At 51.3% G+C, this 22141-nt stretch overlaps 2 protein-coding genes across 6 annotated transcripts in view; one reads left to right on the forward strand and one right to left on the reverse strand.

Moving 5' to 3' along the window:
- Positions 1–328, reverse strand: part of DNAJA3 (DnaJ heat shock protein family (Hsp40) member A3) — a 29901-nt gene extending 29573 nt beyond the window's left edge. For 2 of the 4 annotated variants that reach the window (XM_023246363.2, XR_002738824.2), the window contains exon 1: positions 83–328. In XM_023246363.2, coding sequence (XP_023102131.2) covers positions 83–293 — 211 coding nt within the window. In that variant the 5' untranslated portion in view covers positions 294–328. The remainder of the gene's footprint in view (positions 1–82) is intronic. The other 2 variants (XM_006942387.5, XM_006942386.5) reach the window with 2 other exon arrangements.
- Positions 329–10908: 10580 nt separating this feature from the next.
- The window catches only part of LOC101093982 (coronin-7), a 56816-nt gene continuing 45583 nt past the window's right edge, over positions 10909–22141 (forward strand). The window contains exons 1-6 of one of the 2 annotated variants that reach the window (XM_023246553.2): positions 10909–11074; positions 13646–13742; positions 14618–14692; positions 18394–18464; positions 18907–19090; positions 21728–21804. In XM_023246553.2, the coding sequence (XP_023102321.1) occupies positions 11015–11074; positions 13646–13742; positions 14618–14692; positions 18394–18464; positions 18907–19090; positions 21728–21804 (564 nt within the window). In that variant the 5' untranslated portion in view covers positions 10909–11014. The remainder of the gene's footprint in view (positions 11075–13645; positions 13743–14617; positions 14693–18393; positions 18465–18906; positions 19091–21727; positions 21805–22141) is intronic. The other variant, XM_045048178.1, reaches the window with a different exon arrangement.

Below are 22141 nucleotides of genomic sequence, written 5' to 3' on the forward strand. Positions count from 1 at the left end.
ACCCCGCTACCCCCGTAGCCGAATCGAGTCAGTCCCTTCTGGGCCTTAGAGCCCCTACTCGGGCGCTGAAGCCTGCCCTCACCTTTGAAGCTGACACCAGTTCTCAATGTCAGCAGCGCCCCGGAGCCTCGAGCTCTCAGGGAAGGCGAGAATGCAGTGACGTTCAGCTTGTGGCCCAGTGAAGCCCCCACCACGTCCCCCCTGGGCGGCCGGGCTCCTCTCCCCGCTGTAGCCGGCAGCCGCGGGGACCCCACAGCCGCCAGCAACCAGCGCATGGGGCACCGCGCCGCCATCTTGGCCCAGGGACACTGCGCCTGCGCCACCCGGCTCAAGGCGGTGTCGCGAAGACAGCTCGCCGGCGCTGCGATGGCGCTTCCGGAGGCGGGGCCCGCGCGTGCGCACACGCACAAGCGCAATCGTTGCGCATGCGCAGCAGCACCCAATGCGATTTTTCTGGCGGCCAACACCGAAATGAGGCTTCCTCTGAGGAGTGCAACTAGGTATGCGTGCCGTGAAGGACCTCGTCATTCTGTGATGGATGGCCAATATTGTACCTTATCTATGTAGAGACGTGGTTGAGTGTGTTCGGGTATAACTGGTCTCAGGATCCCCGCGAAGGCCCGGACTACATATCCCGGCGTGCAATGCAGCCGTCAGTCGCGCAGTCCCAGCATGCAGTGCGCGGTCTTTTTCCCCCTGACCTGATGCTGTAAGTGTTGCGTGAGTGTTGCTCACTTTGTGTCAGCGTTAGCTCGTGGGGGCCTCTGCCCTACTTCCAAAGCGTAGCCTCAAGCTCACTTTCTCTCTAGCTGATTCTCCTCGGGGCTGACTTTGATCACTCGGTTCTGTCCTGAGCGTGTTAAGGCTCCTGCAAACCTGTGATGAACTTGCCAGTCGCCAAGGGAGAGCCGAGCCCCGCACAAACGAATTTAATAAACGTGGTGAGCACCTACTGTGTTTCACGCACGTTGTAGAGTACTGGGGATACAACGGTGAATGACATGCCATCCCTGCTCCGGGGGAGCAAACTCTGAATCGAGAGAGACCGGCTCCTTAGCAACTGACATAACGTGATCAGTGCTGTTGTAGATATAAACCGTGTTAGAGACACGGAAGTGAGGGGTTTCTGGAACAAGTTGCGGAGACTAGAGTGTAAGGGAAGACATCTGAGAGGTAACATTCCAGTTGGACTTTGATGAAAAGTGCGTCAGATAGAGGTGGAGGGGAGAAGTATTCCAAGCAGCAGACACTTCAAAAGCAGATGTCTCAGAGGTGTGAAAGTGATTGCCCTGTTTGCCTAAACCCTAAATTTAGGGTGTGTGACTGGAGATGAGGCTGGAATCTGGCCCAGTAAGCGTTACTAAGGAGTTTCAGCTTACACACCCCCGACCACCACCCCAAACAATAAGAAGGAAACCTGAGGATTCACTGATGCGTTTAAGATGAAGTGTGCTCTGGGGCGCCTGGGTGGCTCAGTCGGTTAAGCGTCCGACATCGCTCAGGTCATGATCTCGCGGTCTGTGGGTTCGAGCCCCGCGTCGGGATCTGTGCTGACAGCTCAGAGCCTGGAGCCCATTTCGGATTCTGTGTCTCCCTCTTTCGGCCCCTCCCCTGTTCATGCTCTGTCTCTCTCTGTCTCAAAAATAAATAAACATTAAAAAAATTAAAAAAAAAAAAAGATGAAGTGTGCTCTTTGCCACTTCTACCCATTGTACCCAAATTTTTGTGGATGTGGATGTTAATCTGCATAGATAGCCATAGCTTTCATTGATCAAATTCTCCACAGGCTCTGAGATTCAAAAAGGTTTAAAAACCACTGGTGTAGTGAAAAAGTTACAAGGCTATTGTAAAATATAAGGAGAAGTTGAGAGTTTGGGCTAGGGAAGCTAGCAGTGAGGCCTTTTAGAGAAGGCAAAGCTTGTCATGAAGTGAGAAGTGGAGAAACGAGTTCATTGAATATATTCAATCGATACTTAAATATTTTCAGCATAGTGATTAAGAATATGGGCCTTGGGGGTGCCCTGCATGTGGCACTTGATCTCTGGGTCGTGAGTTCGAACCACACATTGGGTGTAGAGTTTGCTTAAATAAACTTCTAAAAAAAAAAAAAAAGAGGGGTGCCTGGGTGGTGCAGTTGGTTAAACGTCTGACTCTCAGTCTTGTCTCAGGTTATGATCTCACGGTTCATGAGTTCAAGCTCTGCATTGGGCTCTGCGCTGATGGTACAGAGCCTTCTTGGGATTCTGTCTCTCCTTTCTGCCCCTACCTCCCTTGTGTGCACGCACTCGCTCATGTGCTCTCTTCTCTCTCTCTCTCTCTCTCTCTCTCTCAAAATAAGTAAATGAACTTAAATTTTAAAATTAAAAAAAAAAAAAAAGATTATGGGCCCTGGAGTCAGATTGCCAGGGACTGAATCCCAGCCCTGCCACTTACTGGCTGTGTATCGTTGGACAACTTAGTTTACCTCTCTGTGTCTCAGTTGCCTTTCGGTAAAATGGGGACATATTGGTAACTACCTCAAAGGACCATCTGAGGAATGAGTTGAGATAGTCCTTGTGAAGGCTTCATACAGTATTCGGCATATAGTAAGTACTCAGTACATGTTAGTTGTATGTACTAGGCTCTGTGGTAAGCACTGAGAATACCAAGCAGGATTCAGGCACTTTTACTTACCAACAGGGAGCCCAAAACCTAGGGGGAAAGAGTGGGGGAGGGTTTTGGTTGAGAAGTACAACTTTCAGGAATAAAGTTCCTGACAGCAAGAGGCAAAGAGACTTGCATTTACCACGTCAGAGGGAGTTAGGAACCAGAGAAGAGCTCACTAATATGAAAGCTTTTGTCAGCTTTGTAACTTCCTCATATCTTTGGTATTTTAGTTTTCCCCCCATCTATTTCCGCATATTTCTGATTGCTGGGGAGCCCACATGCCCTCTCAGGAAGCGGAGAACCCCAAGGAAATGGAGTGGGTGCTGGTGGCTACCCAAGGAGAGGAAGACAGGTTTTTGGGAGGCCTCCAGAAAGACTCCCTGATGAGAGCAGCCTAGGTCTGTACGAGGTCCCCTTCACTGCTAGTCACTATAGAGAAGCCGGAGATGATACAGTTAGTAAACATGGGTAAGTTACAAGCCTCTGGAAATCTTCACAACAGAGGTCCTTGGTCCATGGTACCTGGATCACCTTGATTTGATAGTTGTTGGGGGCCAGTGAATAAGCAAGCGTCTTTATGTTCCCCCACCGCTAAGCTGAAAAACCCAGGAAAGAAGCTGGTTTGGGGAGAAAGATGGTGAGTCACTGTTGTTTGGACGTGTCATGTTTGAAATGTCTGTGGGACCGATTTCAGGTACTTGGTGGCTATGGAGAGATCTGAAAACTTCAGCTGTGTTAAGAACATTCTCTTTCCAGGGGTGCCTGGGTGGCTCAGTCGGTTAAGCGTCTGACTTCGGCTCAGGTCGTGATCCCACAGTTTGTGAATTTGAGCCCCGCATTGGGCTCTGTGCTGTTAGTTCAGAGCCTGGAGCTTGCTTTGGATTCTGTGTCTCCCTCTCTCTCTGCCCCTACCCACTCATGCTCTGTCTCTCAAAAAATGAATAAACCTGAAAAACAATTTTTTTAAGAACATTCTCTTTTCAGTTCACAAAGAACTTTGTCATATTTTCTATTTTGATCACAATCCTTTGAGGTAAGGCAAAGACTAATATTCCCACGTTTAGATATGGACTCCTCCCCCACCCCCGCATCTCTGCGCAACCCCGCCCCCCAGCCCTGCCCAAACAAAAACATCCACACACAACAAAACAAACTCTGAAAGATGAGGAACTCATCCAAGGTCACAGAGCCAGTGTATAGGTGAGCCAAGATCTACACTCAGGCCCCTAACAAAACCTGGAGCTCTTCCCTTTAAACAATGCACCTTCTTGTCACTGTGATCAATAACTCTGGTTGAAAAGCCCTTACTACACCTGGTTGGCTCAGTCGGTTGAGTGGCCGACTTCGGCTCAGGTCACGATCTCGCACTCTGTGAGTTCGAGCCCCGTGTGGGGCTCTGTGCTGACGGCTCGGAGCCTGGAGCCTGTTATGGATTCTGTGTCTCCTTCTCTCTCTGACCCTCCCCCGTTCATGCTCTGTCTCTCCCTGTCTCAAAAATAAATAAACGTTAAAAAAAATTTTTTTTTTTAAAGAAAAGCCCTTACTAGTTTACAATGTACTTTCTCATGCTGAATCTCCTCTGCTTCTCACAACAAAAGCGGGGCAGGGGGAGTATTTATTACCACCCCACCTACAGAATGTTTCACTGCCTTCCAAGGACTTCAGCTGTTAAAGGACACAAAATGACCCATCCTAGGCTTGTTGCCAAAAACTAGAATGAGCACACGGGCGGGCCACGCCTCCCCATGGCCCCCAGGCAGAGTGTGTCATGTGTCCATCACCCACCCACCCCCCTTCTCCAGTCTAAAGCCAAAGCCATAGCTTTGAGGAGAAACAAATGCTACTTGCAAAAGGCGCACAAGACTCACTCCCCCTCTGCACTTGTCGCTACACTGTCCCACTGGGCTCTTTGCCACTCTCCTGAGGCAGTGAGATCAGTGAGAGCTAGTAGGGAGTTTGAAGTATGGTCTAGTCGGTGATTTCCTGCAGACTCTGACTATCCAAACCACAATGGGACTAGAGTGCATGGCTACCCCATGAGCTGGCTGCTCTCCTCCCCTGGTGAGTGAGGGTCCCTTCCAGGGAAGACAGAAGGGCCTGAGCCAGTCTCTTAGGAGGCAACAAGAGGCAGCTGTTTCTCTAGTTGTAGCATTTCCTTTCCTCTCCAAGAGGATACGGGACAATTCCAAGGAGGTGTGGAATGTGTAACCCAGATGTGTAACCCTGCATGAATGACATCCGTGTGGGTGCAGTTTCCTTACAGAGCAACAAAATAATCGAGGTGCAGTGTCACACTGGGATGGGGGATGGGGCGTCCTCGCCTTGATCACCTGGGTGTTCCCCAGTGGGACCTCCATGCCGATAATTTCCTAAACGACCTTTTAAATAAACCGCAGGTGTCTGTGGCTCGCAGCTAAATATTATTCTGCCCAAATGAGGCTTAAACTTAATGTTTCATAAACCTGAAAAGTGAAAGGGGCCCTTTTAATGTTTGTTTATTTTTGAGAGAGAGAGAGAGAGTGGGAGCAGGGGAGGGGCAAAAAGAGACAGAGACACAGAATCCAAAGCAGACTCCAGACACTTAAGCTGTCAGCACAGAGCCCGTTGTGGGGCTTGAAGACAGGAGCCACGAGATCATGATGTGAGCCGAAGTCGGTTCCTTAATGGACTGAGCCACCTCCGTGCTCCTGAAAGGGACTCTTTTAAAGGAAACAAACAAACAAAGATCACAGACACGGAGAATATAGCTCCAGATCCTCTGGCAATCAGTGGACTCCAATGTGAAAAACATCACCTTAGCAAATGACAGTCTTTTCTATGAAAATGCCCTTTGGTTGTAAATTATCACCACAAAAGTCAAATTTTGTGTCTGTCAAAATATTTCACATGTCGCTGTAAAAAATCAGATCACTAGGTATAGTAAAACTTCAGAGCTCCAAGAATACATGGGTGCACCTCCATTTGAGACACAACGAAATAATAATGCAGGTTGCGCTGTCTCTCTGGGATGGGATATGGAGTGTTTTTCCCAATTTTTGTGATGTATTTTGCACATTGAAAACATTTCAATGCGCTCACACTGTCTCCCTCTCTCTCAAAAGTAAATAAACATTTTTTTAAATTAAAAAATAAATAAGAAAATAAAAACATTTTTTGGGAGGGTGGGGGGGCACCTGGGTGGCTCAGTTAAGTGTCCGATTCAGCTCAGGTCATGATCTCACAGTTCGTGAGTTTGAGCCCCACATCGGGCTCTGCACTAACAGCTTAGAGCCTGGAACCTGCTTCAGATTCTGTGTCTCCCTCTTTCTCTGCTCCTCCCCCACTCGCTAGCTTTCTCTCTCTCTCTCTCTCTCTCTCTCTCTCTCTCTCTCTCTCTCCCTCTCTCTCCCTCTCCCTCTCAAAAATAAATAGACATTTAAAAATTTTTTCTTGTTTTTCTGAAGTTTTATTTATTTAAGTAATCTCTAAATCCCAGGTGGGGCTCGAACTCATGACTCCAAGATCAAGTGTCACACACTCTTTCAACTGAGCTGGTCAGGTACCCCCAACATGCATCTTAATAAACAGTCATTTCAGGGGCAGATAACTAGATCTAAGAATTTGTTTGCACTGAATCTGGCCTCATCTATCCTCTTGCAAAAATTTTGATTTTTAATTCAAAATTTTGATTTTGATTCACCACCATCCATTGAAACTCTACACTCATAAACAACAAACTCCCCATTCCCTCCTCTCCCCAGGCCCCTGGCAACCACCATTCGACTTTCTGTCTCTATGATTTTATTTATTTATTTATTTATTTATTTATTTATTTATTTATTTATTTATTTATTTAAATTTTCATCCAAACTGGTTAACATATAGTGCAACAATGATTTCAGGAGTAGATTCCTTAGTGCCCCTTACCCATTTAGCCCATCCCCCCTCCCGTAACCCTCAGTTTGTTCTCCCTATTTATGAGTCTCTTCTGTTTTGTCCCCCTCCCTGTTTTTATATTATTTTTGTTTCCCTTCCCTTACGTTCATCTGTTTTGTCTCTTTTTTTTTTTTTAATTTTTTTCAACGTTTTTATTTATTTTTACAGAGAGAGACAGAGCATGAACGGGGGAGGGGCAGAGAGAGAGGGAGACACAGAATCGGAAACAGGCTCCAGGCTCTGAGCCATCAGCCCAGAGCCTGACGCGGGGCTCGAACTCCCGGACCGCGAGATCGTGACCTGGCTGAAGTCGGACGCCTAACCGACTACGCCACCCAGGCGCCCCTCTGTTTTGTCTCTTAAAGTCCTCATATGAGTGACGTCCTATGATTTTTGTCTTTCTCTGACTTATTTCACTTAGCATAATACCCTCCAGTTCCATCCACGTAGTTACAAATGGCAAGATTTCATTCTTTTTGATTGCCGAGTAATACTCCATCATATATATATATACCACATTTTCTTAAAAAAATTTTTTTTAATGTTTATTTATTTTTGAGAGAGACAGAGACAGAATGCGAGTGGGTTAGGGGCAGAGAGAGAGGGAGACACAGAATCCGAAGCAGGCTCGAGTCTCTGAGTTGTCAGCACAGAGCCCAACGCGGTGTTGAACTCATGAACTGTGAGATCATGACCTGAGCCGAAGTCGGACGCTCAACCGACTGAGCCACCCAGATGCCCCTATACCACATTTTCTTTATCCATTCATCCATCGATGGACATTTGGGCTCTTTCCATACTTTGGCTATTGTTGATAGTGCTGCTATAAACATTGGGATGCATGTGTCCCTTTGAAACAGCGCACCTATATCTTTTGGATAAATACCTAGTAGTGCAATTGCTGGGTCATAGGGCAGTTCTATTTTTAGTTTTCTGAGGAACCTCCATACTGTTTCCCAGAGTGGCTGCACCAGCTTGCATTCCCATCTGTCTCTGTGATTTTGTCTAGTCTAACTACCTCATATAAGTGGAATCATACACTATTTGTCCTTTTGTAACGGGCTTATTTCACTTAGCATAATGTTATTAAGGTTCATCCATGTTATAGCATGTGTCAGAATTTTCTTCATTTTTAAAGCTGAATAAAATTATATTATATGTATATACCACATTTTGCTTATCCATTCATGTATCAACATACACTTGGATTGCTTCCATGTTTTAGCTTTTGTGAATAATGCTGCTATGAATGTGGTTGTACAAATGTGTTTTTTCTGACCCTGCTTTCATGTATTTTGGGTATATACCCAGAGGTGGAATTGTTGGATCATACGATAATTCTATTTTTATTTTTTTGAGGAACCACCACACTCTTTTCCACAGTGGCTGTACCATTTTACATTCCCATCAACACACTGTGGATTCCCAACAGCACAAATGTTCTGATTACTCTACATCCTTGAAAACCCTTGTTATTTTCTAGGGTTTTTTGTTTGTTGGTAGTAGCATCATCCTATTGGGTGTGAAGTGGTATCTCATAGTGGTTTTGAGTCGTTTATTTATTTATTTGAGAGAGAGAGAGTGGGGGAGAGGGGGAGAAGGACAGAGAGACAGAATGCCAAGCAGGCTTCACGCTGATCCCAGGATCATGACCTGAGCTGAAAGCAAGAATCACTCAATTGACTGAGCCACCCAGGCGCCCTCATGATAGTTTTTTTTTAACTGTTTATTTTCAGAGAGAGGGAGAGAGAGTGCACAAGCAAGGAAGGGGCAGGGAGAGAGGGATAGAGGATCTGCAGTGGGCTCTGCCATGACAGCAGACCAGGACCTGAGCCAAAATTGGATGCTCAACTGACTGAGCCACCCAGGCACCCTGATAAACAGATTTTTAAATTTTTCATGATTTTTTCTTTTTTGCCTAGAGCTTTTGGTGTCATATCCAAAAAAAAACCAAAAATCATTGTCAAATCCAGTGTTGTGAAGCTTTTGCCTTGTGTTTTCCTCTAAGATTTTTATAGTTTTAGATCTATAGTTGATTTACATTTGAACTACAATGCATAATGTCTGAATGTCCCCTCCCAGGAGACTATAAAGCAAATTATGCTGATGCAAAAAGAGATTACTGCATACCATAGATTTAAACAATCTACATTAGCAGATCATATTAAGCTGTTAATAATTGTAATTCTAAAATCAATATCCGGTATGGAGGAACCTCAAAAAAATGTAAGTACTATATGATCCCACAACCTCACTTCTGGGTATATATCCCAATGAATTGAAAGCAGGGCTTTAAAGAGATATTTGCACATCTATGTTCAGCGCAGCATTATTCACTACAGCCAAGAGGAGGGAGAACGCAAATGGCTGTTGCTGGATAAACAAAATGTGGTATATTAATGATATATATTCTGTGGTAAATACAGTGGTGTAATAATCAGACTCAAAAAGAAAAATCCTAAAAAATAATAATGATTCGAAAAGGGGGGTGGGGAATTGCCTGGCTGGCTCAGTCGGTAGAGCACATGACTCTTGTGTGGGTTTTTTTTTTTTCTTTAAGTTTATATTCTTTTTTTGTTTGTTTATTTTGAGAGAGAGGAAGAGAGTGTGTGTGCACATGCATGCACAGACAGGGTAGGGGCAGAGGGAGAGGAGAGACAGAGAATTCCAAGCAGGCTCTTCAATGTAAGCACAGAGCCCAATGTGGGGTCCGATCTCATGAACCTTGAGATCATGACCAGAGCCGAAATCAGGAGTCACTCAAGAGACACTTAAGCAACTGAACTGCCCAGGTGCCAGGAGCATGTGACTCTTGATCTCATTCATGGTTGTGAGTTCATGCCTCACACTGGGTGTAGAGATTACTTAAAAATAAAAAATAATAATAATAAAAAAAAGATAAAGTCAAACTAATAGAAAGTAGAATGGTGGTTACCAGGGACTGGTGGGAAAGAAATGAAGGGCTGTTGTTTGACGGATATAGAGTCTCAGGATTGCACAATAAGGTTGTGCACAACAGTGTGAATGTCCCTAACACTACTGAACTATACAGTCAAAAATAGTAAATTTTATATGTTGTTTTTCACCACAATTTTAAGAAAAAGAAGCAATATTGGCAGTAATTGAACACCATAGCCATCCCAAGACTGCACTGCTGGTGCCTTTTCCAAAGCTGCTGCAATTCCAGAGTCTGAAGAGTAGCAGCCTTGGGAAAGCTGTACTTCAGCAGCAGCCGGACTGCTTAGAATTCCAAATTCCAGGCCTCCCTCAACTGCACTGGCATCCTATTTTTAGTATATGGAGATCAAAGTCGCTCTTTAACTTCCTTGGTAGGATACAGGGAAGTAGCCTTTTAGTCCTCATAGTTTACCTGTAAACACGGTAAAAAGGAACTTGCATTTGTGGGGTCCATTGGTGCCCTCCACCAGGCCAAACCTTCAGAATCACCCTGTAGGCCTGTAACTCCAGCTAGGCGGCTAGGCCGTTCTCTAACATGGGCTTAGGAAAGGTTATTTTCGCGGCAATCATTCACATTCCTCAGATCAAAGTCCCTTTTCCAGACACGCCTGAGCAGGTGTTCTGTCTGTTAGCAAGCAGAAAGCGTGTTCTGGAATCATGGACTCGATTTTCAAAGCGCAAACAAATGCTTGTGGAATGAATGGCCCCAGGTGGAATGAAGCTTGTTCTCTTTTCTTCCTGAATGACCCGGCGACTAAGCAAGCCGCCGGTGGGGTGCATGTGCTATTAAAGGTATTCCCCATTTCCCTCATCTTTCTCCCTTTGGGTTTATTTGTAAATCATACATTGATTTCCTTGCAGGGGTCAGTCCTGCCCCATCGCGCCCTGCAGCCAAGACGTGCCCTAACTGCTGGGACGCTGAAGGCCCCAGCCCGGCCTTCAAGTCCACCTGGCCTAGAGAGGGCCCCGCGGCTGGGATATGCCTCAGACCCGGGTTCCCGTTCCTCCCCCAACTGCCACTCGTTAGCTGTGTGACCGCGGCCAGCGCCAGCTCTGTCCTGAGCACGGTCCCAGTATCCGAAATGGAGCTGGTCCACATCTGCCCCCTCTCCGCCCCGGCCGCGCCCCGCATACCGCGGAGCCTCCCGTGACAAACCCCTGACTGCAAAACCTGGACGCAGCCCCCCGCCTGGGAGCACGCCCCGCAGAGCCGGGGACGGTCAGACCCGCACGCGGCACGTGACCTTCTCGCCCGCGCAGCTAGCCCGCCGGCATCGGGGCGTGGCCTCACAGGACAGCTCTGCGGCGATTGGTCGGGGGCGGGGCCAGGCGGGCCGGAGCGGGCTGTGATTGGCCGGGGGCGTTCCAGGGCGTGGCCGCGAGAGGGGTGGCCGCGGGCGGGGCCGGAGGCGGCGGGAGTCACGGCTGGCTGTCCGTGCACCTGAGAGCCGACGCCCGGGTCTTCGAAGCTGCGCCCGCCGCCTTCCCCGTCGCCATGAGCCGCTTCAAGGTGTCCAAGTTCCGGCACATGGAGGCCCGGCCGTCCCGACGCGAGGTGAGCCCTGCCCGCAGGACCCGCGCCCCTGCCTCTGCCCCTCCCCCTCCCCAGACCCGCGCGGGGACCCCCGAGCCCTCCTGCCCCGGGGCGCCCCCTTCAGGCCTGGGCCCGGCGTCCGGGTTGTTCCGTCGCACCCGGAGGGCAGAGTCCGGCGCTGCCTGACCCGGTCTCTCTCTCTCTCCTCTCGAGAGACCCGCGGTTCGCCTGCTCCCCCGCCTCGCCCTGGGACCCCCAACTGGTGTAACCAGCCCGACCCGGCGGAGGCCTGAGGCCTGCGAGGCTGCCTGCCTTCTCCGCTTCCGGTCGGCCTCACTGGGGAGCCGCGGCCGGGCGCTGCTGGCACCAGCTCCTCCCTGCCGCCCCGATCGGCCCTGCCCGGGGCTGGGGTGTGGAAGGGATGCCTCTCTCTCCCCTGGCCTCCGCGAGTCCGGGTGTGTCAGCTGAAGAACAGGAGCCCCTCAGACAGAGGCGCGCCCCTCCCTCGGGCTTCCGCCGGCGCTTCCTTCTCTCGTGGCTGGCGCAAGAGCAGCTCTTCTCTTACTGGGGTGATGCTGCCAGGGGCTGGGTGGGGTCTGGGGAGGCCCAAGGAGGTGGAGCCCAGAGGAAGAGCTGAACCAGGTGTTAGGGGGCGTCTCAGACCCCCGGAAGGGCAGCCGGCCTGATGAGAGGTATGCTTTAGAGATGATACCAGTCCTGGTCTGCTGCTCCCAATGTTATTTGGAAGGCTTAGGAACTGACCTCTAGTAACCCCATCAGGAGCAAAAGCACAGCAGGGTAGCCTGGGGCAGAAGCCCAGTTTTCATCCTCTGGACGATATTTCCTCTGTACTTCCCCTCTGCTCCTGAAACCACCACTGTGAACACGACCGCACTTTCCTTCCTCTGTACTGCCTACACCCCTGTGAGGGAGACAGCCAGCAAGCAGACAGGCCTTCAAGGGCTCTGCAAGTTGTAGTAAGTGCCCTGAAGAACACAGGAGCTAAATGGCCACGTGGAGGTCATTCTCAGTACAGTGGTCAGGGTCAGCTGCAGGGAGGAGGTGACATTTAAGCTGAGACCAGAAGGGTGAGAAGCAGCCAGATACAAGAAAAGTAGGGTGGAAAAGAGCCTAGCAGAGGAATGGAAGGTGAGCCCCGGGTGGATGGGGGGCAGTGTTGGGGAAGCAGGGTGTGTCACATGAGTCCAGAGCCGTCCTGCAGAGCTCAAGGACCACAGGAAGAAGTTGGATGGTTTTCTTTAAAAAAAAAAAAAAGCTTTTAAAAACGTTTATTTGTTTTTGAGAGAGGCAGAACACAGGTGGGGGAGGGGCAGAGAGAGGGAGACACAGAATCTGAAGCAGGCTTCAGGCTCTGAGCTGTCAGTCCCCAGCCTGACGCGGGGCTCGAACCCACGAACCGTGAGATCATGGCCTGAGCCAAAGTCAGATGCTTAACCGACTGAGCCACCCAGGCCCCCCCAGTTGGGTGTTTTCTGAGTGCGGTTGGGAGCCATTAAAAGGTTGAAAGTGGAGAGCATTGGGTAGAGATTGGCTCAGATTTGCATTAATACCGTCTTTCTGAGTGCCATCAGCGCTCCTTGAAAGGGTCTCGAGTATACTTGATGGGCCTTGGGGCTTGTCCCAGGTGGGCCTTAGTCCAGCAATGTAAACAGTCAAGCATGGGACCAGGGATTACAGAGAAAGCTTTAAACACTTTAGGTTAGGGAGAGGGGAGGACAGGTGATCTGTTCTCCTTTTCAGAGATATTCCCCATCACTCTGAACAGTAAACATGAATCAGGAGGAAAAAATAATGCAAGAAGGTAATGTTCTACCCACGGCAGGTGAACACTGAAATAGAAACTTGCACAATGGGCGTGGTTTCCGGCATGCTGTGGGTGGGTGGGCTGGAAAACAAGGCCGCTCGGGTGTCAGGAAGCAGGCAGGGGTGTTGTACAGTGCTCTGATACCAACAGAGAAAACATGTGGGCCTTGTTGGCCTTAGTTTCAGAAAAAGTGCTCCTCTGCCCCCCGTTTGTGGGGGTGTTAACATTATCATCTTTTCGTGGAGGTGCATTGCTCACCTTTCTATGAGACTTTGTGGAGAGGCCTTGGTTCTTCCCCTTTCTGAGCTTGAGTGTTATCTCCTGGGGCTCGTAGGAGACACCCCCTGTACTTGGTGGAGGCCTTTAGCAGTGCCCTGGAGGAAGTTGAGTCTATCTTCTGTCTTAGGTGCTCACTTCTGCTTTCTCTGCTTCTCTCTCTCCCTTTTAACAGAAACAGTCCCCTGACCACACACACTGTTCAGTTGGCTTCTTGACTTCATTTAGCCTGAGGTCACTTCTGACAGCCTTCTCACCCTTATTAGAGATTTGATTTAATAGACAAAATTGTTCCCTCCATGACTTAGGTTATTATTTCAGGAACATTTGGAGTATTCTAAGGGAGTGCGTGAATGGGGACAGGGTTGGATCTAAAGGAATGCATTTCTAGTGGTGCAGCTTTAAGGTCGAGTTCCCTGCATTATAACCCACCCCCTGCTTTAGTTACGATCAGAGGCCTGTCCATCACAATTCTTATTCTTTATTTTCAGGCCTGGATCGGTGACATTCGAGCAGGAACCACACCCTCGTGTGGGCACCATATCAAATCCAGCTGCCACTTGATTGCGTTTAACTCTGACCGTCCAGGTGGGAAGGTGGACATAGATTCATACATTGTCATCCTAATTAGGATGGGGCAGAAGGGCAGACTCATTTCAGGTTGGAGGCTTAGGGGATCCTCATGGGGCTCAGAGGTCAGCACCATGAAGGGCCTTAGACCCCTACAAACTGGTCAAGTGCAGTAATCAGATTGATTTTGATTAGGGCACGTGTGTATACTTTGTATGAACTACACTGGCTGTGGGTTTGTTTTTGTTTGTTTGTTTGTTTTCCCCCTGGCTGTGGTTTTTAAGAGATTGGCCAGGAAGACACCGAGGGGACTGTCCCCTTTGTTTTCAGCTGATCCCCATATGCAGCCCCCTCCTCATCTGGGGGCCTGAGAATGGCTCAGGTCAGTAAGAACACCAAGATTTGAAAAGCTCCCTATGTCACTCGGGACTTTTTTGTTGCTAGCGTTAACTCAGACCTCAAACTGACAAAAATCGGGTACCTCTTTAGCTCATATAAGTAAAAGGTCCAGAGGCTTCTCTAGAGTCTCACATATGCCATTGGCCGTGACCTGTGTCCTGTCTTTCGGCCCCGGTGCCCTTGAGTGATAGCTTCTTTCTCAGGTAAAGCTGGGAAAAGGGGCAACCGGTGGCCCAAAGCTGGCCTCGTATGACCCACAATGCTAAAAAGACCACCTTTTCCCCAGTGTCTTCTGTACATCTGATGTCACAGAAGGTTCTTGTAGGGGGTAAGAACCTAACTTTGGACTGTGTCCAGAGGGTTATGATCTTATGATTGGGGGAGGCTCTGGGAAGGTCTAAGGCTGAGCTTTGGGTCTCATGTCCTCTGGGAGCCCTGGGCAGCAGACAGTTCCCATCAGGCCTGATGTCGGATCCTCCATGTGTGTTTGACAGGTGTGCTGGGTATTGTGCCTCTGGATGGCCAAGGAGAGGACAAGAGACAGGTGGCCCACCTGGGCTGCCATTCAGGTGAGTGGAAACTGGACCCAGGAGGTCTGGAACTTGCTCCTCCCTCCCTGGGTGCAGGGACTCCTACGGTCCCATGGGTTCCCAGTCCCTCTTGCTGTCTTCACTGTGCATTTGTGCAGAGGGTGTCCATATTGGAAGGCTGGGTCCTGGCTGGGAATTCCACTTGGGTGGAGAGAAGGGAAGCTGAGTGCTGCAGGTGGTTAAGCTGAGAAAGGGGGTTATGCACTGGCCAGCCCAGGCTCCAGGCTGATGCTGGCTCCCAGTCACTGTAGAGGACTCAACCCTGTGGAGTTCTTAGCCCCTTGTGCTCTCCTGGAACCCAGGAGGCCACCCCTCACCACCAGCCATCCTCCCCAGCAGGGCTGCTTGGGGCCCTTCAGGGAGGGGTCTGGCTGGGCTTCAGGGCTGCAGACAGGCCCTCACAAAGAGAGCTTTTGTCTGCTGCAGCTGCTTCTGGGGGCGCCCGGCAGCCCGCCTGGCAGTCCGCCCACTCCAAGAGAACGGCTTGCTCTCCCCGGACTGCGGCAGCCCTGGCCCAGCTGCCTCCTCTGTCCCTCTGCAGCTGCGGCGGAGGCTGTGGGCCAGTCCCTCTGGCTTGCTGGCGTTCCTGGCCGCCTGGCCGGTGACCTCGGCTGACAGAATGGGGCTGACCCTGGCTCCCCAGTCTGAGTGTGCAGCTCAGCATAGGGGTCCAGACGATGATGACAGCAGCTAACAGAGTGACGGTGGCCAAGATGGGTCAGGAGCCGTCTGTGCACTAAGAACCTCGTCCATGTTTTCTCATCTAATTCTTTCTTAAAGCTCTTTACAACTTTACTGAGGTATCATTTATATTCCATTGATATTACTTGTTTTCAGTTAATAGTGTGATTACTTTTATTAAAGTTACAGAGGTAGGGGCGCCTGGGTGGCTTGGTCAGTTAAGCGTCCGACTTCGGCTCAGGTCATGATCTCACGGTCCGTGAGTTCAAGCCCCGCGTCGGGCTCTGTGCTGACAGCTCAGAGCCTGGAGCCTGTTTCAGATTCTGTGTCTACCTCTCTCTCTCTACTCCTCCCCTGTTCATGTTCTATCTCTCTGTCTCAAAAATAAATAAACATTAAAAAATAATAATAAAAAAATAAAGTTACAGAGGTAGGTATCTGTAACCCAGTGTTAGGACGTTTCCGCAAAGGGTCCTCGTGCCCCTTTGCAGTTACTTCATTTCCACCTCTGGTGCCAGTGGATCCTCTTCCTGCCCCTGCTGCCAGGGTCTTGGAGCTCCCTCCGCTGCCCAGCCAGCTGCTGTCTTTGTAAATAGTCTTGTGAGGACGTGGTCACGCCTCTTCATTGACATTCAGCCTGTGACTGCTTTCTCCCAGCAACTACACAATTGAGTAGTTGTGACAGAGACCGTCTGGCCCTCAAACCCTGAGATAGTTACTGCCTCCCCCTTTGCAGAAGACGTTTGCCAGCTTTTGCTCTACAGCGCAGCCTTTTCTGGACACTTGACATAAATGGAATTACACCACACGTAGTCTTTAAAATCTGGCCTCTTTCACTGAGTTTCGTGATTTGAGGTTCGTCTGTGTTGTAACACGTGGAAGAAGTCTGCTTTCTCATCCACTCTTATACCTTTTTGAAGTAGATTTTTAACCGTTTTTTAGCTAAGAAAACTGAGGCTTGAAGAGATCGGGAACCTGCCAACACCGGCACCGCGGTTGGCTGAGCCAGACTCGGAACCGGGTCTTGTGAGACCCCTGTGTGCTTGGTGCACTTGACCCATGGGGAGCTGCTGGTGTCTGTAGGTTGTAAGGCCCCGTTACTGGGAGGGCTTTGAGGAGAAGCTGGACCAAGCCTCTTCTGAGGGCTGGTAGCCTCACCACGGCCTCAGCTGTTGACCTTGCTGGCACACTGCTCCCGGGATAACTTTGGCTCCTGAGAACCTGCTTTGGAGACAGTGGCACACTCTGTCCTCTTAGGTGCGGTGGTGGGGGGCAGTGCGGTGGGCTGGCCTCTGGCTGCCTCCCTGCCTTTGGGGGTGCCTTCTGCCTCCTGGCTCAAGGCCAAGCGGCCTTCCAGCCCAGCTGCCCAGGAGAGCAGACGGTTGGGAAGCGCTGAGAGAATAGTCCTGCGTTCTGGGCCTTGGGGCGGCCGGGTGCTTGCTCCGATTTGGGAGAGGCAGTGCGGTGGTATGCTGAGGATGTAGGTTCTGAAACCAAACTGCCCGCACAACCACCAGCCTGGCCCTTTCTTAGCTGTGTAATTCTGGGCTGGTTACTTAACCTTTCTGTCCCCATGCTCCGCTTGGGGATGATGCCACAGTGCCATCCCGAGGGGTGGTTGTGAGGATTCGGTGAGGTAAATGCACGTACGGAACACTGGCCTGTCAGCTCAGCTGTGCACTCAGGTCGACCCGGTCGCTGCTTCTCGTCCCCTTGGGAATGCCAGGTGGCTCTCGCTGGCCACTGCCCTGTCCAGTGTGGAGCCCACAAGCAGGGTGGCAGTGTTCCAGGAGTCTGGGCCAGGGCTGTCCCACGGGGTTCCTGTCTTCACTGCTCCTTGTCTTTGTCTCTTTCGGCCGGGGTGCCCGGAGTCTGGCTCTGGCCTGAGAGGAAAGCATACCTGCTTGACCCCACTGGGGCGGCAGGCAGCAGGGAAAGTCACCATGCGCCTTGCTCTGGTGATGCAAGCCTGGCCATCATGCTCACACCCCCTGCTGGTTTCGGGAACTGTGGGTTTCCTCTCTGCGCTGTGGCTCACTCTGCGTGCCCCTATCTCCCTCTCCTGGCCTTCCGGAGCTGAGCAGTTCAGGTTCTTAGATTGCAAAGAACTGAGGCCAGCTCCAACTTGTTTTAGCCAAAAAGGGATTTGGAGGAAAGCTTCCAGAACTGAAAGCCTGGGGAGCTTCCAGAGCTGAAGGAGCAGCTGGATGTACAGGCCTTAGGAGGGTCCTGGCTAGGACCTGACGGCTCCTTCCCAGCTGGCTGCCCTCCCCCCAAGGCTAGTCCCTGAGGCACCCTGTCACCAGACCTCACTTCCTGGTTTAATTGCCTTATGAGAGCAGCTGGCTGCTCAGGCTCGGGTCAGGTGCCCTCAAGCCAAGTGTCAGCCCCGGTGGGACCTGAGGAGCAGAGAGCTCCTAGCCTAGGCCCGTCATCCAGGCCCCGCCTCCCAGATGTTCTAACCTGTTCTGGTCCTTCATATTCCCCAGGGCTCCCCGTGCCTCCTCCACGAAGCTGTCCTGACCCCCGACCTTGGGGTCCCCCTGCGTGCTCAGTCCATGTTTTGCCACGTCTGCAGAGACGTGTGAGGTGGTGAGGGTGTCCTAGGGCTGGGTGGCAACTGTCTGGTTTGTGAATACCTCGTGGGCCCAGAGCAGGGCTGGTACTCGCATTCGTTCACACGTTGATGTGTTGAACCCCGCATTGCATTCTGGGTTTTGAGCAAAGGCAGGTGCTCAGTAGTTTGAGGAGCTTTGTGTCTGTCATCCTGCTAGCTTCCTGACGCAGGGCTTTGCCCGTTCTGGGGCATGTATATCACAGGCAGGGGGTTCCAGAAGTGCCTTTCCTTGTGGGCTTTCAGCCCGCCACCGTGTGGGCAGAGGTGTCCCCTGTGAAACCCTAGGCTGCGGTTCTCTGCCTTGGGGAGACATCACATCGGGCTGGAAACAAAGTTCTGGTGAGTTCTCATGAGGCCCATGTCAGTCGTTGCTCTCCCACAGACCTGGTCACGGACTTGGATTTCTCTCCCTTTGACGACTTTCTTCTGGCCACGGGTTCAGCCGACAGGACGGTGAGTGGAGCTGCTGGACAAGTTGCTCAATGCGCCTCCCCCTCCCCTCAAGGGCCCTCAGACCCTCCACAGGCCTCCAGGGCTGGGCTAGCCCAAATTCTCAGTTCCTTGATCTACACCAGCTCCCGTGAGCTTCTGTGTGCTTGCTGGGAGCTGTGGCCCTGACTTGCCATTCCGCTGCTTGGCTGCCTAAGGAGAGCAGGGCTGGGGTGGTGTGGGACATTGAGGAGACAGAGCAGAGCCCCACTCCGTGGCTCCTGTCTCCCCCACCCCCGCCTCTAATTACACCCTATGATCCTGGGCTGGATTACCCTGGCTTTCCTAACACAGGATACACAGCCTCTATGTCCAGGTACAACCCCTGGGGTTGGGGGCAGCCCTGGGCAAGACCAGCTGGAGGCTCTCCCCAGCTCTGGGCTCACCGACCTGCTGTTTCCCGTAGGTGAAGCTGTGGCGACTACCGGCCCCTGGCCAGGCGCTGCCCTCGGTGCCGGGGCTCGTGCTGGGCCCTGAGGGCGTCCAGGTGGAGGTACTGCAGTTCCACCCCACCGTGGACGGTGTCCTGGTGAGTGCGGCGGGCACCGCCGTGAAGGTCTGGGATGTAACCAAGCAGCAGGCCCTCACAGGTACGGGCCGCGCTGGCCTTGCCCACCCTGGGCGGCTCCCTGGCTGGACGGCACTCCGTTGCTTTATGTTTTTGCTAACGTGAATTTTAAAATCTGTGTTAAAGTTTCATGTGTACGTGGTTTGAAAGGTGGTAAGATTCCGGCAGACGTATTACACATGCTCCATCCGTCCCCACTTCCTGTAGGCATCTGTTTTCATTTCATGTAGCTGTTTTTCTTCCATATGTCTAAATAACTTCCTCATACTGTTATTTCTCGAACTGTATGTCACTTCGATTTTGAAAACAAACGTCTGGCTGCTTCTCTGCCAGGCGGGGATTTTGCTCTCTTACAGCCCCTTCCCCCACGCTTCTCTCGATTTCACGACCTAGCCTGTCTTAGTCCATCCCGAGTCCAGCTGCTCTAACACACCACCACAGCCGGGGTGCTCATTTCTCGTGGTTCTGGAGGCTGGACGTCCAAGATCTGGGTGCCGGCAGGTTCCGTGTTTGGTGAGAACCCACTTCCTGGGTCACAGATGGTCGTCCTGGTGGTGTGTCCTCACGTGGTGGAAGGGACGAGGACACTCTCAGGGCCCCTTTCTTAGGGGTACTAATCCGGTTTGGGAGGCTTCACCCTTGTGACCTAATCACCTCTTTCAAGCCCTGCCTCCAAACACAGCGGGAGTTAGGCTTCAACTCGTAGGGCGATACAAACATTCAGACTACGCGTAGATGATGACAGTCTAGAGCCCGATTGCTCAGTGAATGGTTATGACCCTGCACTGTGACCCCCACGGAGCCCTGGCATTCTCTGGTGATGCCACTGAGTCGTTTCTGCCGAGGCCCTGACACGCTCATCTCCTTTTTAGGGAAAAGATGCGAGGCTCAATGAGTTAAAGGACAGCCTTGCCTTCTAGAACTGTGCAGGGTGACCAGGGCGGGACACCAAGGTGGTGTCCCCATCTCTGGGGCTGGGACCCAGGGGCCAACCAAGGGCCACCAGTAGCATAAACTACTCACAGAGAGCTCCTGGTACAGTCAAGGAGACCAGCTTAACCTTTGGAGCAGAGGTGAAGGTTACCAGGCAGGATGTCACTAGGGGGTCACCCAGCTGTAACTGCTGCGTCTCAGGTCCTCTCGTGCTGCCACTGTGCTGAGGGCCTTGCATGTTGCAGATGAGGTTAAACAACTTGACCAAGAACAAGGAGCAAGTGGGTGGCAGGGCTGGGATTGATCTCGGGGCAGTAAGCCCTGGCATAGTGGTCCTCTGCTGCTGCAGAACAAGTGATCACAAAACCTAGGGGGTTAAAACAATTAGGAGCATCTGTTTATGTCACAGTTTCTGAGGGTCCAAGATTTGAGAGCTGCTTAGCCGGGTGGTTCTGGCTAAGGGTCTCTTACGAGGCTACAGTTGAGACACTGGCTTCATCATCTGAAGATGTGACTGGGGCAGGAGACTCAGCTTCTCAGAGGGTTCATGGACATGGTGCTGGCTATGAGCAGGTTGCCTCAGTCCTTGCCATGGGGTCTGTCCCCGGGCCGCCTGAGTGCCCCCACAGCATGGCGGCTGGCTGCCCCTGGTGGACGGTCTGGGTCTCTCTCCTTGCGTCCATAGCCTCAGGTGTCCCTTGGCTTGTACGTGGCGTCTTCTCCGTGTCTTCGCATCGTCTTTCCTCTGTGCACAACCAATTCTGTGTCCACATTTCCCTTTTCATGAGGACCAGTCATACAGGACTAGGGTCCACCGTAATGATACCAGCTTAACTTGATCTGCAAAGACCCCGTTTGCAGATAAAGTTATAGCGCAGGTGTTGAGGGTTAGGATGTCAGCATCCTTGTTTTTTTTTTAAGTTTATTTTTAAGTAACGTCTGCACCCCACAGGGGCTTGAACTCATGACTCCCAAGATCCAGAGTCACATGCTCTTTCAATATTGCCAGCCAGACGTCCCAGCATCTTTTCGTGAGGGAGACAATTCAACCTATAATAGGAGGAGCATCAAAAAATTTGTGGATGTATTTCAAAAAAAATTTTTTAACGTTTATTTATTTTTGAGAGAGAGGGAGAGGGTGGAGGAGGGGCAGAGAGGTAGACACAGAATCTGAAGCAGGCTTCGGGTTCTGAGCTGTCAGCACAGAGCCTAATGTGGGGCTCGAACTCATGAACCGCAAGATCATGGCCTGAGCCGAAGTTGGATGCTTAACTGACTGAGCCCCTATGCCTATGTGGACATATTTCAAAACTGTCACACTGGGGAAGGAGCAGGGGTGGCCCAAGCAGAGTCCAAGGTGGGAATGTGGCTCAGCCACAGGGTGGTGTCACTTAGGTGGGGTGTGTTGGTGAGTGACTGAAAGTAACCCTGGGTGGGAAGTGAGAGCCCATCTGAGGAGCAGGGAGCCTCAGAAGGTTTTTGAGTGCAAGCGTGGCCTGCTGAGGGCAGGGCTAAAGGGAGAAGTCCCGGGTGCAGTGCAGCGTGTCTGGGAGGACATGCACCTCGTGCTCTTCCCGCAGGAGAGGGGCCCTTGCAGCTCCGGCCTGCGCCCTGGGAAGTTATCCCCAGCCAGGTCCTCCTGCACCCGCTTCCCTGGTGCTCCCATTGCCCAGGGCAGGGTGGGGAGACACTAGATGCCCTCCTGACCTTGGCTGCTTCTCTACAGAGCTGGCGGCCCATGGGGACCTGGTGCAGGGTGCTGTCTGGAGCCGGGATGGAGCCCTGGTGGGCACGACGTGCAAGGTAAGCAGCTGGACAGTGAGACTTGGCTCCGTGGGGGGGCCGGGGGGACCAAGGGCTTCTCTGAAAGAGAAAATGTGGGGTCTGCATACCTGGGAGATCCTCTTTCCAAAATTCTTTTCTCTGCCTTCTTGGAAGACGCATTTTCCAGGTGGGTTTTTGTTTTTGTTTTTGTTTTTTTGGTGTCAAGTTTTATTTCCCATTTGGTTCATTAGACAGTAAGTTCCAGGTGTTGGCCTGTGCTCTGCAGTCATCGGGGCGCTAGCCCCCAAGCAGCCCCTGCTGGAGGGCAAGGTGGTTGTGCAGCAGGGCGTGGTTCGCTTGCTCCGTCTCCGCTGGT

This window comes from Felis catus, chromosome E3 (genome assembly GCF_018350175.1).
Source record: "Felis catus isolate Fca126 chromosome E3, F.catus_Fca126_mat1.0, whole genome shotgun sequence".
Taxonomy (NCBI): domain Eukaryota; kingdom Metazoa; phylum Chordata; class Mammalia; order Carnivora; family Felidae; genus Felis; species Felis catus.